Genomic DNA, 16,506 nt, shown 5'->3' on the forward strand with positions numbered 1-16,506 from the left:
ACTGTGTTTCAGACCTCTCCACTCGTCGGCCCAACGTTCGTGGTCAACAACCTGGTCATGTCAGGGCTGCGGAATCGCCAGTACCGCTCAACCGCTGTCCACGCCCACAAGACTTACTGGTAGTAAAATGATAAGTAGTGCCACAATCTGCGCAGAACGCGCAAGCAAACCGGCCCATTCTCCGTGTAATCAGTCCCGCAACGTCTCATCTTTACTTCGGCCGTGGTATCCTATGACCATTTCCGAAGTGAAGCCGACATGGCTGTTTGCTTCGGTTGTCGCCGGCGCATCTGTAGCGTGTGGTAGCTACCTACCTACCTACCTAGCCTGCCAAAACGAAAGCCGACATAACCACCAGCGCCAGCACCGCAAACACACAATGCTACTCCTCAACAAGTTGGCGGAAAAATTCTCTCTCGTAATTACCCGTACGATCCCTCAACCCTATCATTCGTCTCGCCAAGATCCGCCATCTTCCTCAGTTTGGTTATCTTGCCTTTGATGCATAAGTAGCCAGGACATCTTTCCCTCTGATGCCGTGGTGCTGCTGCCCATGAGTGCAGCGCAGCTGCAGGTCGGGCCATGACATGATATTACACAGAGTTCTCCCTATACCACTAATAACTCTCAACACAGTGTCGGCGTGATTATCCGTGCAACCACGACTACCGACACTCCTACCGCAACCGCAATAAATCATGCGAAATCGTACAGCAAGCATCAATTTGCAGCCAAGCACGCGCACACACATCCCAAGCAAAATCATGGCCAATACCCCCCAAATCATTTCGTGTGCAAAATGCGAGCGGACACGGAGCCCTTGCCGAATTCTCCTGATACTTTGTCGATTTTCGCAGAGGAACCAAGTAAGTCATGAACGAGGCCGTTTGGCAGCGAGATGATTATCGTGTCCTATTTACAATCCTGTCCTGTCCCACTGGTGCACAAACAACACTCTGAACCCCTGCCTAGTGTCTGCCTAGTCCTTTGAAACTAGTCGATCGATTTTCGGTCAGCACAGTTGTGTTACAAGTGCGCCGAGATGGACTTTCTTTCTGATTGAGCCGTCGAGAGTGCCTAAATTACCTGGGCGCTTCTGCAAGCTAGTGCTGCAGCTAAACAGATAGACACCCACCCATTCCGTGTCGCACAGTGCGTAAAATCCTCGTCGAGTGCAAGGCCATGACGAGACCGCATGGGCACGATGAATCGCAATGCAATTCTAGAATAGGACAACATCGGGATGGGTTCATCGAGGTCTGACAAGCATCCATGTGGCGCAGGTCATCTATCTCGAACATTTTCAACCCCTTGACATTCAATATATCCAGAGCAGCAAAAGCGCCAAGATCATGAATAATGTCAGATGCAGAAACGGCCATCGTCAAGACTATTGTCGGATCTATAGCTTCGATTCTTACACACGCTGGTAGGATTTCTTTTATAACCATCTCCGTGGCGTTTCATTATGCAGCACATGACAGCGTCGCGACCGCGGCCATGACATACCGGCATGGATGTTACCCCTGCCGATAGCAAGCCCCAACGACACACTCAAGATCAGCTACTTGCAAGACCGAGATGGAAAATAACCACGCTGTGGCACTGAACATCATGGTATCCCACAGCACGATGAACTTGCCTTGGCTACTTGACGTCGTTGCCCTTCCGCTTAGGCTCAGGGGAGCGCCTGACTCATATACTAAATGCTTGCAGGAAAATTGCCATCTATTTATGCAGTTTCCTTGTACATTGTCTAATCGACTACACTTACTGCACGGCCAGACGGAGCCGGCCCAGGTATTTAAGCTACCGTTATGTTTACCCCTGCTCACACGATATTTATTTCCACGGCACGCCTACGGGGCTCGATATCATTGACTTCATCATGATTGCTATCTCTTCTGACTTGGACATACCCTGACGACTGGTGTGCAGCTGTGAGCTCATCTCCCGCAAACTTCTTTCGCAATTGTTGGCCCCTCGAACCTAGCCCGAAAGAATCGCGCTAGCGGTGGGAGAATTCGAAGATGGTGTTTCTACGGTCCTGCCAGCGCAAACTGGACGGTTTCACCGGCGCCCTTTCCTCTTTCATTTCTCAAGCCTGGTGATAGGTTCTTCATAAACTTGGGATGGAGTCAGTTGGTTGGTTGCTGAGCTCACGAGGAGAATCAGATTTTGCCTCAATTTGCCACTGCGCTGGTGTTGGTCAATTTTGAGAGTATTGGCACACGCGCGTCCACTTAATCAAGTCGCGCGAAGAACAAAACGCCCGCTTATTAAAACACCAAGGGTCTTGTCGAACTTCAATATTCAAGGAGGGCCTTAAGGAGGGGCCCCCAGAGATTATCGCTGACTTGAGCGACAAATCTCGAAAGGCCTCTCACGTGAGTATTTCCGAGGCCTGCTGGACTCGATAGTTGCAAGATATGGTAAACCCTATCTAAATGGAGGTTTCCTCGAATCAACTTGCTGACACCAACCGGCGGAATGGAAGAATGGCCTGTTCAAGCCGGAAAGCTAATTGTCCAAGACCGTCATTGATCGACCGCCCAACCCACACGTAGACGCGGCAGACATCTTTCGTCAGACTCGCATCAGAATGAAATTGCGACCACGGGTGAGAAGTGCTATTGTTGCGCGACACAGATCCTAGCCTGGCCCTTGACCGCATCGACCCAGCCAAGACACGGCGAACATCAATGTCCCGCGCCCGTCCTGACCCCAGGCTTTCCCCGGATGATTGAGTGGGACTCACTCGCCCCAGGCTCATCCATGACATTGGATGCAGGGCAGCCGAAGGAGCCCTCGATTACGCCTTCTGCGTTTGGGGAAAAAAAAAATCACCCGTCGTCCACTCCTTGCGCGGTTCAGGGGCTTTCCGGCTCGTGTGGGTCGAAGAAAGATGTCTGATGATGAGAATACTAATCAATACATGGACGTGATTGGAGATCACTGTGGCATGTGATGATGTGCCCAAGCGGTCCGAGGCCAAAGACCAAAGCCAACTCGTGTTGTTGGGGGCCGCAGCCGCAAGAGTATCGGCTTGAGATGACACCAGGCATGCCGTGCATCCGCTGGTGCCGACTGGTCAACATCTGTACCATGATGGAATAGTCGTAGCCAGCTAAATATTGGAGTTGGACAACTGAAAACGCTTTGGTCAGAATCGCATTCGCCAACAAGTTTCCCTCGCAGCGGAACACTCGGAGTTGGCCGGGCCTGGCAATCCGATTACCCCGGATTCTGACTCTCTTGGTCGGTGGCGTCAAGCTGACAGTGGCTGGCTGCAGAGCCAAATCATTTTCCAGCGCACGCCTACACAGCAGACATGGTTACTGCACCAGCACCCATATCTGCCGCCAGGAGTCGTTGCTCCGCCTCGCAATTTTGAATGCTTGCTCGGCTCCTACGTTCATCTGCAAAAGACAGTGTGTTACTCTATCTATACCTGCGTTGGCTGCCAATACTACGACCCTGTCCACACAGCCACGCGACGAGCTAGTACGGGGCAGTTCCCACTGTGGCTGTCAACTTTGTCGATATTAATGACAGGATTAAATAGGCGACGGCTTACGGATACCATTACCAGAACAGCATCTAGGCCCCTAATTTCAGCCATGCAGACTGCGCGAAGGCGTTTTCTATTCTGAATCGACACCCATGTATTTGGTGGCTTGGCAACATCCACCAATACAGTGTGCCACGCCTCCAATCGAGACAAGAGACAAGAGACACAAGAACCATTGTTTCGGCAGATTCGGTAGCATCTGAGCCTTGACTTGTCTTGCCTCCAAGAGTGCGGCAACCAACCCCTCGAAAGGTGTTGACGCGTCTTTGTAGGCTTGCGGTGACTTGTTGCTTGCGAGGGCCTTGTCAGGTGTAGGTAGTCATGCCGCACTGTACGGACAATCCAGACCATCCCAGCGTGTCAATACTCGGCCGCCTTTCTTTCCAAGCCCGAAAGCCGCGAAGGCTGGTTGGTCGGGCGCGCCACGCAGGCCCGCCGTGACGATTTGCAGAAAGTAGCCTGACAAACCACTTTATTTCATCCGGCATGGCGTGGGCGGCACTGTATAACTTGTGAAAGTGGATTATGCAGCGACAAAGCGAGACGCATATCATCCCCCCGTCCACACACGAGCTGGCACGCCTGATGCCCTGGGGCGCCCCATGAAACTAGGGATGCCACGTTGATGTCGCTCCATGGGGCCATATGGGGGATCTTTCTTACCAGAATTGCCATGTTCCACGAGCGTGGGGAGTAGCGATTTGGCGAAACCGATTTGCCATGGGGAGGAAGGGTCCTTGGACAAACGACGTGGATGGATCCTTCGCGGTGGCGTCATGGCCGCTCGTCGGACTACTGCGCGAGGCCGTTGTTGGGCGAGGCAACAACGGTAGATGCTAAATTATATGTTCCATCGATGTATCTTGCTGCAGCGCCAGACAGAGATTAACCTCGCTCATCCTACCATCATAGCGCAGCGGTGTGAATGGAGTGGGCTGGGTGGCTGGCTATTCCCTACCGGGCTGAAGAACAAAAAGACATATCTACTTGGGAAACTTCCAAGATGGACCCTCCTCTGCAGCTCTGCCGGCCAACTGGCCATTTGAGGTCAGCTGCCTGGCCATCCCATGTCGGCAGATCAGCTCGAAGAGCACCGATGTGGCCAGGATTCCCATCCTTGTGCTGGTTATGGCGGCGTTGGACGAGCTGAAGCGCCCCAGGCAAATATCGACTCTGTTTGCAAACCACGATTATAATCATTCAACTCGATTCTTCACTTCCTGGCTTATGCTCTTTGACTTTCTACTTTCCAGATTTGGACGCCATGTTTTGCCGTTAAGCGCCGGGCTGGGCCGTCTCCAGTGTCCACACCATACGACGGCGGTTTCGTCGCCCGGTGCCTTGCCAGCCAGTCGACGCCAACCCTTTCTACTGGCAGCTTGATTCGAACCGCCGAAAAGGACAAAGACAGTTGTTTTAATCTTGGGAACATCTGACGTATGCTGCATTGCTTGACAGCATGGCCAGTCTGAAACAGGTTTTCAGAGGTCGCTTTTTTGGTCTGCAAGCTATGCGCCCGCCCACTGAGACGCACAAGTTGATTGGCGATGATGATGTAGTTGATATGCAGCTTTCGCAGGTCCTTTGACACCAGCGCCATCTTCACGCTTGCCCGATGTCGACCTTTTCTTTCAGTTTCGAAATATTGCTCAGACATATTCTGTTCTTTGTTTTAATCTTTGAATCACACACAGCCGGAATCGAACCAACGATTTGTGCAACGAAAGCAAAGTACATCGCTGGCGCGCGCGCGCGCACCGCTCTTACACTTCATCACCATGACGCTCACCCTCTTTCTGATGCTGCTGCTGCAGCTTCTCTTGCGTTCCGTCGCGGCCTCCGCCGTCACCGTCACTATCACGGCCGCGCCGACCATTCCCTCCAACGAACCATCCTACTCGAAGCGCTACGTCTTCACATCCGCTATGCTCAACAGCACCAACACCTACCGGCGGCAGCACAACGCCTCGTCGCTCGAGTGGAACGCCACGCTCGCCTCCTTTGCTAGATCGTACCTGGCGGACGCCGCCCGCAAGGACTGCGAGTTTGCGCACTCGGGTGGGCCGTACGGCGAAAATATTGCCATCGGCTACGCCAATGCGACGGCCGCGACCGAGGCGTGGGGCGACGAACGGCGCGAATACGACTTTGGCAAGCCCGGGTTCGAGCACAGCACCGGGCACTTTACGCAGCTGGTCTGGAAGGACACAACGACAGTGGGCTGCGAGAGGGTGCTGTGTGGCGCGAGGGGCTGGTTCGTCGCGTGCGAGTACTGGCCGAGAGGCAACGTGCAGGGCCAGTATGGAGATGAGGTGCAGAGGCGAGTCGACAGTGGTGCAAAGAGCTCACGAGGAACTTCGGGGATTGCCGTGGTGATGGCCATAGCTGCGATGTTGTGGCTTTGCTAGGCAGGACAGGCGAGTGTAGGGGAAGAATTGTACATACAGAAACGAGACAATCACATCGAAATGCAATCTCCAGAGCAAATCACGAATCCATCACACATATTAAGGCAGATAGATCTTCCACTGTCTCAAGGCCATACCGCCCATCATCCAGCGTCTTTTCGCCGTCATCTAACCAACAGAGCGCAAAGGCTCAAGCAGCAATCAGCCGTACGCTCTGCATTTCCTCAACGTCAAGTCACTCCGAGCCCACTTGGATAAGCTTGTTCGTCGTGATCTTGCTGTTGGCCAGCAGGGCCGCGATCCCGGCAATGATACACGGAGGTTGTAGGAGCAAGCGGCCGACGCACATGATCGGGCGAGCGGTAACAAGGCACATCGCCATGACGCCGAGCCGACCTGCAGCGCAAGTTTAGGCGGGGTTTAGCACCAGTCACCGGTAGCCAGTGATCCTGCATCGTCCTGATGATTATGAATGCCCATGCCGCGCTCGCCAATGGCGCATGATGGAGGGCATGTTGAGCGAGGTCGCCTGTGCTATGTAGACTTGATATGTTGGTGACGCCTTTGCCGAGGCGGCGGGCGTCGGCTTCACCGACAAGCGCGGCAATTGAAAAACAGCTCTTACCAAAGACGAGAGCATCAAAGAGTCCATTGACGTCATTAGTAATGGATGTCACGTTATTCGAGGTATGGATGCTGCTGTTGTCGACCGGGTGGACGATCCCTTCCGGTCATGCGTGAAGGGATATCTGGAACCGCTCGCTGCCAGTGCTGCACCTAAGTTTGCAAGCAGACGACTCGTCGACTTTAGCCGGGTGGAGTTGGATCAAGATACAGAATCAGAGACCTGCAAAGTGACTTTGGTAGCAATCTCTTCAAAAGTTTGGCACCAGACAATGATAGTTAGGCCATGCTCGATTTTCCGAGAGGAGACAACGCCGTCATAATCTGGGCTTGAAGATGCTCTGAGATACCGGCGTCTCTCCCTTTGGACGGGGATGGCAGTCGGTGAGCGCCAGAGCCCTTACGATCGGATAGCTAATTCTACTCGGAGCTCGTCGGAATCGTAACGGAAAGCGACGCTTGAGGGGGCAGCAAGTGGTGAGGTTAACTGATCGGAAACTTCTGTCTCGTTCATCGAGTACGAATTCATAGCGGCGAGAGCGAACTAACAGCTCTTCTGCACCTGCAATGCAGAACCCTTCATCTTCGGCGTGGTCTTGGTCGTGATAATATCGATGCGAGTCTTCGTTTGGCGGAGCTGCATCGGCAGGGTCAATGGGAACCGCAGATTCCTACCTTGATCGTATGCGCAACTCTACACATACTGTCACAAGTCGTGCTTCCAGTTTATAGAGTCGAATGATCATAAAAGTCGTCGGGTATGATGTCGTGATGGCGTGTCGACTCCATGGCGGCGACTAGCAGTCGATTCTTGCGGCCGTTTGAAGTGATCTGAATGGCGGAGAAGGCACCGTGAGGCTTGACAACGTTGTATCACATCTCTACAGCCACGAGGCCCGCAAGGATAATGGCGATATGCATGTGGAATAGGCAAGCCCTGCCGGATTGCAAATGAGTGTTGAAAATGAGACTCCCGTCATGGTGAGCTATCTGGAGCAGAAATTCTGCCAACCCAGTCAGCTGTGTGGGTTGGCAAATTGCCCCAAGGGGCCCGCTGAAGACTGCTGTAGCGCAGGCCCGCTGTAGAGGCTAGGGGGGCCTCAGGAAAGCATCCTAGTTGCTGCTAATTAGCAAAGTATGAGTTTTAAATGTATGTTTCTAGCAATAACCGCAAAATGGCAAGTTTATACCAGCAGTAACATGAACTTAACCGGCGCGGACTATCAGTAACGTTACTGGAATTAGCTTGTGCTCGCGAGCCATGAATAGATAGGTACATACCTAGTTGCTCATGGCGGACGTCTGGGGCTGGGGCTGAGGCTGAGCAGGGCTTTGCAGAGCAGTCAACTTCGTAGGCACTTTTTATTGCCGTGCATCAGCAGCGATTCTTGCATTGCGCACTGTCGTACGGATGGCCGGTATGCGGATGAGGCTTGGTCCATGTTCTAATTCCGGGCGATAATAACCAGTCGTAATGTCGCCTAGTTATTACTTGGCGGCGCAAATGATGGGGGATGAGCAGCCACAGAGGACCAGGGCCGAAATGTATATAGGTGACATTAATTATGACAATCAAAGATACTAACTTTAGCTAATAACGAGTTAGTTTGACGTGGTTCAAGCCACACACACGCCATGCGACTGGACGGACTGCATACTGCATCTTGTCCTGCTCTTCAAGGCGACATTGCTCATGCGGCCTCGGCGGGTGGGAGAGCTGCTAATTTTATCCGCTGTTATATACTTGGGTTCTTTCTCTGGTTGACCGGCAAACAAGCCGATATCTGTAGCCTAGCGCTAATTTTAACAGCTCAATTCCAATGCATGGTCAGCCTCCCAGCAGGACTCATCGTCGGGAGATCATGGTCCGGAGGGACGGCGGTCTGCGCACGCAACGTGTAATTCGGCTATAGTGAGGTTTTCTCTGGCTGTCTCTCCGTACGTAGAACTATCCACTAAAATTGTTTCCCTATTGAAATCGTCTGCTTTGGAACGCTGACTTTGTGTGCCACAAGACCTGAATTCGCACAAACAACCACTTACAGCAGGCCGCGGCGGGCTAGTGTACTGTAAATATCTGGGCTATCGTCAGCAACATGCCGCGATTTCAGAGTAACGTGTCTCTGAAAAGAGCTCGAGTCGGAAGGAAAGGCTTTGGTATGTTATTTTTTACTTTCATTATCGAAGCCGTTACAATTCTTTCCATCTCTAGATCAACTGGCTCTGGGGGGAGATTGCTTTGCCATACTATGAGATCTATCCGGACTTGAACACCAGTTGTAGTATTTATCCTATCCAGGGCTGGCTTTATCCAGAATCATCTAGAGGAAAAACTATTTCCCATTGAAACAACCTTGAGAGCTTCACAAAGAGGATGCAAAGCAGCAAGTTGGACAGAGCAGTATTCGTCATCGTGTGGAGTGCGTACCTTAGTAAGAGTGATGGTTTCAACGCACATTAATCTCGGTTGATGCTTGTCTTGCAGAGCCGTGATAGCCGAGCGGAGACGTTAATGAAGATCCAGCCCCAAAAATAGCACTTGGGTTCCAACAAGGCAGGCTCAGGCGGCTCCGATTGTGGAAAAGGTGGGCAGCCGGCTTGGAACGGGCAGAGCTACCTCTCAGCCCCCAACAAGAGCAACCTTGCCAGCCAATTGACATGATGTTTCATAAGGCTGCAGAGCAGATCGCGACTCAGTCTCTCGGCCGTTTCTGTTCCGAACTAATGAACGACATGTGGTGGCTGCTATGAATAGGCTGTGTAGCCGAGCAGAGTCTGAGCTGTTGATGTAGTTATAGAGAACTTATAAATATGCAATGTCGCGCGACACTGGCGTATCGACGTGCCCAGCATCTCACATCGGGAATCGCATCAAGTCAAACAAGAGTGTCACGTCCGAAAAATGTTTCTTAATAGATCTTTGACGTCTATCCTAGGGCTTCTCGGATCCGTGTCCGCAGCTGTGATTCCCAATAATGACGGCTTTCCCAAGCCTAATGCGCAGCAACAAATCGCCATCGCCAAAGCCGCAGGGGGCCTTTTGCCAAATGTAAAGCTTCCAACCAAGCTCGGACCCGGCAGCACGACTACATTCCAGCTCATTGCCTTTAACGAATTGTTCGAGGTCGCATTCTTCAACTCCCTTCTTAAGAATATCACGAACCACGTCGAAGGCTACAGAGTTAACACACACGTGGACAAGATCACCGAGATCTTGACAACGGTGCGAGCGGTAGGCCTGTTTCGGACATGTAATCTATTGTGCATTTATTGACTCGCAGGAATAGCAAGAAGAACAGCATGTTATTGCCGCCGACGCTGCCCTCAAGGCAGCCGGCGAATTCTCGCCCCAAGCCTGCCAATATCAGTTTCCCACAACCAACCTTGCCGGCGCCATCAGCCTCGCCGAGACATTCACTGCTATCGTCCTGGGCGCTCTGCAAGGCGCCAATATTGCATTCGCCAAAGAAAACCTCACTGTCCCAATTCAGCTCATTTCGTCCGTCATCGGACAGGAAGGCGAGCAAAATGGCTTCTACCGCCACCTCATCAAGCAGGTCCCCTCGGAGTCTCCCTTCCTGACACCTGTCCCGGCGCCTTTTGCCTTCTCTGCCCTCCAGCTCTTCGTCATTCCTGGTTCATGCCCATTCCCACTTGCCAACATTGATCTGCCTATTTTGCCTACTCTCGCGGTCAATGGTGGCCCCGTCGCCGTCATCGAGCCTAGGGACCAGCGTCTTTCTTTCTCGGCTGACCTAACCGATGCAGAGGATAGCAAGACAAATGTCGGCTCAGACGGCTCAGGGCTTTGGCTAACGTACACCACCGGCCAACAAAAACCCATCTCTGTGCCCGTCACCAACCTAAAGTGGAATGGTAGCGAACTCACCTTTGATGCCGACTTTCCCTTTGAGGAGAATGTCATGATGGGCTTCAGCCACGCCGCCCTCACAACAGCAAAGGATTTCGAAAGTGTTGATGATATTGTCTCCGCGACAATTGCTGCACCTGCGATAATTCAGGTGGAGCATGAGTCCGATTGCAAAAAGCTGGCAAATGACATCTGATCTCGATGGGACTTCAGCACCAGGCACAATCTCCGAGGCATACATATGATCTTGTATTAGCAGTTGGTGGGCAATTGATGGGCTCAAGTCATATTTACATGGTTTTTATGAGACTCGAGAGACAGGTTGTCGTCGAGACAATGTCTTAGCTCGGTAGAAATACTCAACGACCATTTAATACAAGCTTATCTGTTCGGAGCATCTAAACCGTAAGCCGCAGATGATGGCGAGGAAATGAACTGGAGAACACGATTTCCAAACTATGGTAGATCGTCGCCTGGACCAAGATACTTCATGCTAAAACTTCACCAAATTAAACCCTGACGTTGTCCTGATATTATGGGGCATGGGCTTCCAAGATTCGGCATGACCACAACATGCGCGGCAGCGACATTCTTCATTATGCCTTGTTCGACTTTGATGAGTACAATGCCTGGGGCTGTGGCAATCTGGAAGGATTCTTCATGCGTAGTGGAACATCGAGCATAAATTAGAACAGGCCCACCCTAGAGCTTCTGCAACTCAGTTCGATGAATTCGTTCACGTGTGAACTGTGAGCGATGTAACAAATGGCGATTGTGAAGACATTTACCATACAAAATAGTTGGTCTAAATGGAGGCGAGACGGTGTTTCGAGCCGCGCAAGCAACTAAAACAGTACTTTTCTGCATTCCCCAAAGCTGAAATGCAATGCGATGGATGGTCACCGGCCGATTCAAGCCAAGGGCGGCGCGAAAAAGATGATGACACTGATTCAATACCGCATGTGATGATATCATGTTCAATGTATAGCAGTGAGAATATTGGCAGTGATCGCTGGCATTGCTGCTCGGTCTCAGCAGAAGAAAGTGGGCGCGGGGATCGGGCCGCCCGGAATCCAGTAACTGGACTTGTACCCGCCGGCATGACCATATCCGGCATAGCTAGGGACTCCTCGGGCTCGGACCTGGGAGTCGTTTATGAGTTTCGATGTACGATTGAAATCATCACCGAGAGCTTTGCCCGGCATAGACATACCATCGGCGAAGCACCTGGACGCAATGTCAATCGACTCAGGCAGTTTATGCAGCTGAACAAAGACAAATGCCGACGTCCCCGCCAGTAATTGCAATACAGCACTTCCGGGGCCTAGCGGGGCCTCTAAGCCCATTCTGTATCAACTTCGTATTTTCATAACCCGAAAAGGCTCTCGCGATGTGGCTTCCCACGCTAGTTCGCGCTGGGGCCCCCTTCTCCCGTCGGGTCCCTTTGCCGTGGCCCTCGTAGTCTGGTGACAGAGCCATTCGTCATACCGCCGCTAATTGATTGTTGGGACAATGATTTTGGCTGATCCTGCCTAGTGAGTAGCTGCATGAGTTCTGTTGCCGTATACTATAGGTTATCTGTAGACTCGTCACAGATTTCGGTGTGCCCAAGAACCACACTCTGTCTCTGTACTATCTGATCGGAAAAGTAATAATATTACCGACGGACGGCCGACTTGCTAGTAGATACCATACTCCGGCACTTACCATAAGCTCCAACAAAATCAGGGCATCCCCTGCTATATCAGATCAAACTCTAATAGGTGACTTCCATACTTGTGCAGCTATGGAAAAGGACCTGACTATTTCAGAATAGTGCTCAATCAATTCGTGCGCCGATAAATATGTCGTATCTCCCTGCATGATTACCCGTAGTCATTTCTTTAGCGTCGTCTCTTTTTTTCTTTTTTCTTTTTTCTTTTCGAGGATAAAACTGACCATGAAGCTGTCTATACTCTCGTTCACCACTCTTGGCGTGGCTTCGGTCATGGCCGGGTCTGCTTCCGTCTGCCCCAGCAACAACACCCATGCCACGGGAGCAGCCCTGCAAAACATTATCGACTACAAAAAAGGCGATCACCAGCTCATGGCCGGCTACTTCCGATCCTGGCGGGACAAGGCTAGCTCCACGGCCAACAAGGTTTCCATGCTTGATTTGCCAGACTGTCTTGACATTGCCCTTGTTTTCCCCCAGGGCGACGAGCCCGCGGCCTTTTGGACCGCGCTCAAAGATACCTACGTCCCCGCTCTGCACACGCGCGGCACCAAGGTCGTCAGGAGCGTGGGCATTGCCCAGCTCATCAACAGCACCTGGGCAAATACGCCTGCTGGGTGGCAGGGCCTCGCCGCTGACCTGCTGAAAAAGGTCGACGATTACGGGCTGGACGGCTTGGACATTGATGTTGAACAAAGTCTCAGCGCCGCTCAGCTTCAGCAAGCTACGGGCGTTTTCAACGCACTGTCCAAGAAGCTTGGCCCAAAGTCTGGCACCGGAAAACTGCTCATTTTTGACACCAACGGGGATGGCAGCCAGCCACTGTGGCGGAATGTATACTCTACCGTCAGCTATGTCCTGATCCAGTCCTATGGTCGCAGCCCTAGTAGCTTGCAAAACACCTACAACTCGTTCAAAAGTTACATTTCCAGCAAGCAATACCTCATTGGCTTTTCCTTCTACGAGGAGAATGGCGCCAACTGGGGAGACACGACCTCTCCCATAACGTCTAGCCGTGCCTGGCAGTACGCCAAGTGGCAGCCTTCCGGCGCGACCAAAGGCGGCATCTTCTCATACGCCATTGACCGTGATGGAGTTCCCATTGGCGACAATAGGCTTCAGCCGACTGACTTCACTTGGACGCGAAAGCTGATTTCGGCCATGAATCCGTAATTTACATTTCAAGGGCCTGCGGTTGTATCTATTTCGAGTAACCTTATACATTTTGAATACAGCGTGCAAAATGCCACTGTTTCTATATATTATTCTGGGTCGCTGTAAATCTTCCAAAAGTACGGTTGGTAGTAGAGGCAATGACCGACTTTAGGACACCATCAGGAGCGCAGCCCGATTTTCATTACTGTCGTGAGCCGCGAGAAGGTCAATGTCGCACTGGTCATGTTCAAGGGGTATCTGGACAAGGGCCACATCATGTTCTCTCTTGATGATAACAAGACGCGACCACTGCTTCACAAGAATGCTCGCAGGTCGGGCAGGTTCAGTGTGATGCAGTCGACTCGGTGTACTTTCAGAATCTTCCGAGACAGGAGAAGGAGAAGAAGTAGCTTCCACAAAGGTTAGAGTGTGATGAAATTTTCGGCTAGTTGCGTTATAATTATCTTGTTCCCTTTGTATACATCATTCAGTCTGGTCATTGCTCTTTTTAGTTCATGTCTTTGGCCCTAAATGATGGGTTAATTTCGTCTGAGAGTCTAGACCATCGTAGAACACGGGCCCAACATCTTTCGACCAACCGGCTATGAGTTTGGCAAACGCGTCGGATACGTCATGCTACTCAGTGTCTACTACTTATAGTAGTGCAATGTCAAAATACGCTGAGGGTTGTCGGGTGGTTGGGGTCTTGCCGCTTGAGCGTCGATAAACCGTCTCTCAGGGACCCCCATTAATGAATGCAACATCTGCATCTCATATCCGTCAAAAAACGCCGCCAATCTCATACTGGGCCATTCAAGCTCCCAATACGTGCTTTTATTCATACACAACTGTACACGAACAGCGCAAAATGGACGCGTTTATTGTGAATGCGTATACACCAATGGAGACGACTGAGATATGCTCCCGTGTCGGCACCGAAAAGGCCAATATGCGCGTCGACAAGATCTTTATCAGTGCCGTAGTCGCAGGCTGCTATATTGCGTTTTCGTCTTCCGTGTGCCTCGTCATCAACACCTCACCAGGGGTACGTCTATCTGCCAGGATGGCAACCTAATAACTAAACAAGATGACATCATCTAATGAAACCAAAAATACAGATGCAAGAGAGTGCGCCCGGTTATGTTCGAATGATCTCTGCATTGGTCTTTCCATTGTCACTCGTCATGATTGTTCTGACGGGAACAGATCTCTGCACGGGTAGCTTCATGGTAATCACACGCGGCTTCTCCACAGCGAATACATCGTGCTGACAATATTATCCCTCAGTATACGACACTTGCCGCGCTTCATCGTCGAATCAGTACTCAGCAGATGCTCATGCATTGGGCTCTGACGTTTTTCGGCAACTTGGCTGGCTCCCTTTTCATCGTCGGCATCGTCATTGGCTATGGAGGCGTGCTCGACAATGAGCTATACCGCGACCAAGCTATCAAATTTGCCGACGAAAGCGCGTATACGCCAATGTGGCACCAAATCTTTCTTCGAGCCATTTGCGCCAACTGGCTCGTGAGCCTCGCCTGCTGGCTCGCGTTCCAGGCGCGCGATGTTGCGGGTAAAATTGCCGCCATCTGGTGGCCAGTCTTTGCCTTTGTGGCACTTGGCTTGGATCACGTTGTCGCCAACATGTGCTTCATTCCTACAGCAATCTTGCTCGGGAGCCCACGCATTACCGTCAGCTACTACATTTGGAAGTCAATGACCCCAGCTTTGCTCGGCAACATTGTGGGTGGTGGACTCTGTGTCGCCACTCTTCACTGGTATCTGGTACGTAATTTTGCTTTCGAGATTTTGACTTTGAAGAGGAGACCATTTACTAATGCCCACCTAGCATCTCACAGGAACTATGGAACCGATACCTATTGATGGTCGTCTTTACATTAAGAGTGTACCCTCATTGATGCCAGAAAAGGTGTAGGCTCATTGTTATCAGACTAGAGGCTGCAGGTCGTGAAGAAGCCCTTGTTGCTCTGCACCTTGTCTAGTACATGACGTCGACACGCCAAGTTACACTGACTTCCTGGCTCTATGCTCAACCTAGGAGGCTCTTCGACGACGTAGAACAATTTTACGATGATATATACCAGGAGGGAGTCATACGAGCCGCTATTCTGCCAAAGAGCGTGGCAAGTAACATATGAATGTTATCTACCAAGTTTGTTCCCTCGTTAGTGTTAGATAATACAGTCCAAGCCAGACTGCTATGGCCAAAGTTCACACTGTCTTTCAAACGTGCGTTCAACTGCATTGATTGCAAAGCTATATGTTGTGCGGTAACTGTAACCCAGTGATTGACAATATCAGGCTTCTTCGTGAGTATACATAGTTTGCAGTGACATGTAGTTTCTTGACAAGTTTACGTCGAGCCAATAGTAATGTCCAGGTTGAGGTCATGTCCCTCAGTAGATCTAAAGCTGGCTTCAATGGTCCTTCCTTCGTTGTTCTTCGCCGACCACTTGCTCCTCTGCGCCTCTCTAGCCTTGACCCTCGCCGGGTCTTGGTCATTGTAGTACTCGGCCAAAATCGCAACGGCCGTGTTGCCTGGGACAACGTTGGCGACAATGTCGCACCATGGCTTGTTATTGTGTATGCCCACAGCGATGACAAAAATCTCCTTGCCGACGTCTGCTAGGAAGCGAAGCATGCCAGAAGTACCACTGCCACCCATGGTAAGTCTCTGGCCGCCGTTGTGCGGTACCCAAGTGCCGCCATTGGCGTACTTCCAGACGCCCTGCTCAACAGTGTAGAAGAAGGTCTTATGGTCGGACTGGAAGACCCGAACTTGAACGTTGTACGACATGATCGAGAGTTGAGAGGGGGAAAAGTTTTATGTGTTTGAAGTGATGTTGCAGTAAGTATATGTGTAGAGTAGTGGTTGCGTGGCGAGTCCTACACAGCCAGAGCTAGTTTTGGGGGGAGATCTCAGCTTTATAGACGAGGAAGAAGACTAAAAGCTGATAAATCAAGCCCTTTGAAGCTTTCTCAACTCAATATGCATAGCGGCCCGACGGCGCACACACACCTATTGATGGTATGGCAATCAATCAATTATCTTACGTATGTCTTTCAAATACCACCGTCGATCGGATGGCGGTGATAGACCATGTCCAGTCAACTTTTACCGCGCACGAATGTATGCAGCTCT

General features: G+C 51.3%; 5 protein-coding genes across 5 annotated transcripts; 4 read left to right on the forward strand and 1 right to left on the reverse strand.

Annotated features, from left to right (window-relative positions):
* Positions 1-5,349: 5,349 nt before the first annotated feature.
* BBA_03812 (SCP-like extracellular protein) lies at positions 5,350-5,979 on the forward strand (the record flags this gene model as incomplete). The annotated part of the gene is made up of 1 exon (XM_008598909.1): positions 5,350-5,979. One exon carries the CDS (start codon positions 5,350-5,352, stop codon positions 5,977-5,979), a length of 630 nt encoding a protein of 209 aa, XP_008597131.1.
* Positions 5,980-9,505: 3,526 nt separating this feature from the next.
* Positions 9,506-10,670, forward strand: BBA_03813 (late sexual development protein; the record flags this gene model as incomplete). Its single annotated transcript, XM_008598910.1, has 2 exons — positions 9,506-9,835; positions 9,891-10,670. The coding sequence occupies 2 exons, from the start codon at positions 9,506-9,508 to the stop codon at positions 10,668-10,670; spliced, it is 1,110 nt and encodes a 369-aa protein (XP_008597132.1).
* Positions 10,671-12,413: 1,743 nt separating this feature from the next.
* BBA_03814 (chitinase-like protein) lies at positions 12,414-13,361 on the forward strand (the record flags this gene model as incomplete). The annotated part of the gene is made up of 1 exon (XM_008598911.1): positions 12,414-13,361. One exon carries the CDS (start codon positions 12,414-12,416, stop codon positions 13,359-13,361), a length of 948 nt encoding a protein of 315 aa, XP_008597133.1.
* Positions 13,362-14,211: 850 nt separating this feature from the next.
* On the forward strand, positions 14,212-15,279 carry BBA_03815 (formate/nitrate family transporter; the record flags this gene model as incomplete). The annotated part of the gene is made up of 4 exons (XM_008598912.1): positions 14,212-14,388; positions 14,462-14,572; positions 14,631-15,128; positions 15,193-15,279. 4 exons carry the CDS (start codon positions 14,212-14,214, stop codon positions 15,277-15,279), a joined length of 873 nt encoding a protein of 290 aa, XP_008597134.1.
* A 438-nt stretch (positions 15,280-15,717) lies between these two features.
* BBA_03816 (lectin-like protein) lies at positions 15,718-16,161 on the reverse strand (the record flags this gene model as incomplete). Its single annotated transcript, XM_008598913.1, has 1 exon — positions 15,718-16,161. One exon carries the CDS (start codon positions 16,159-16,161, stop codon positions 15,718-15,720), a length of 444 nt encoding a protein of 147 aa, XP_008597135.1.
* Between the last annotated feature and the right edge of the window lie 345 nt (positions 16,162-16,506).

Source organism: Beauveria bassiana (genome assembly GCF_000280675.1).
Source record: "Beauveria bassiana ARSEF 2860 unplaced genomic scaffold BBA_S00008, whole genome shotgun sequence".
Taxonomy (NCBI): domain Eukaryota; kingdom Fungi; phylum Ascomycota; class Sordariomycetes; order Hypocreales; family Cordycipitaceae; genus Beauveria; species Beauveria bassiana.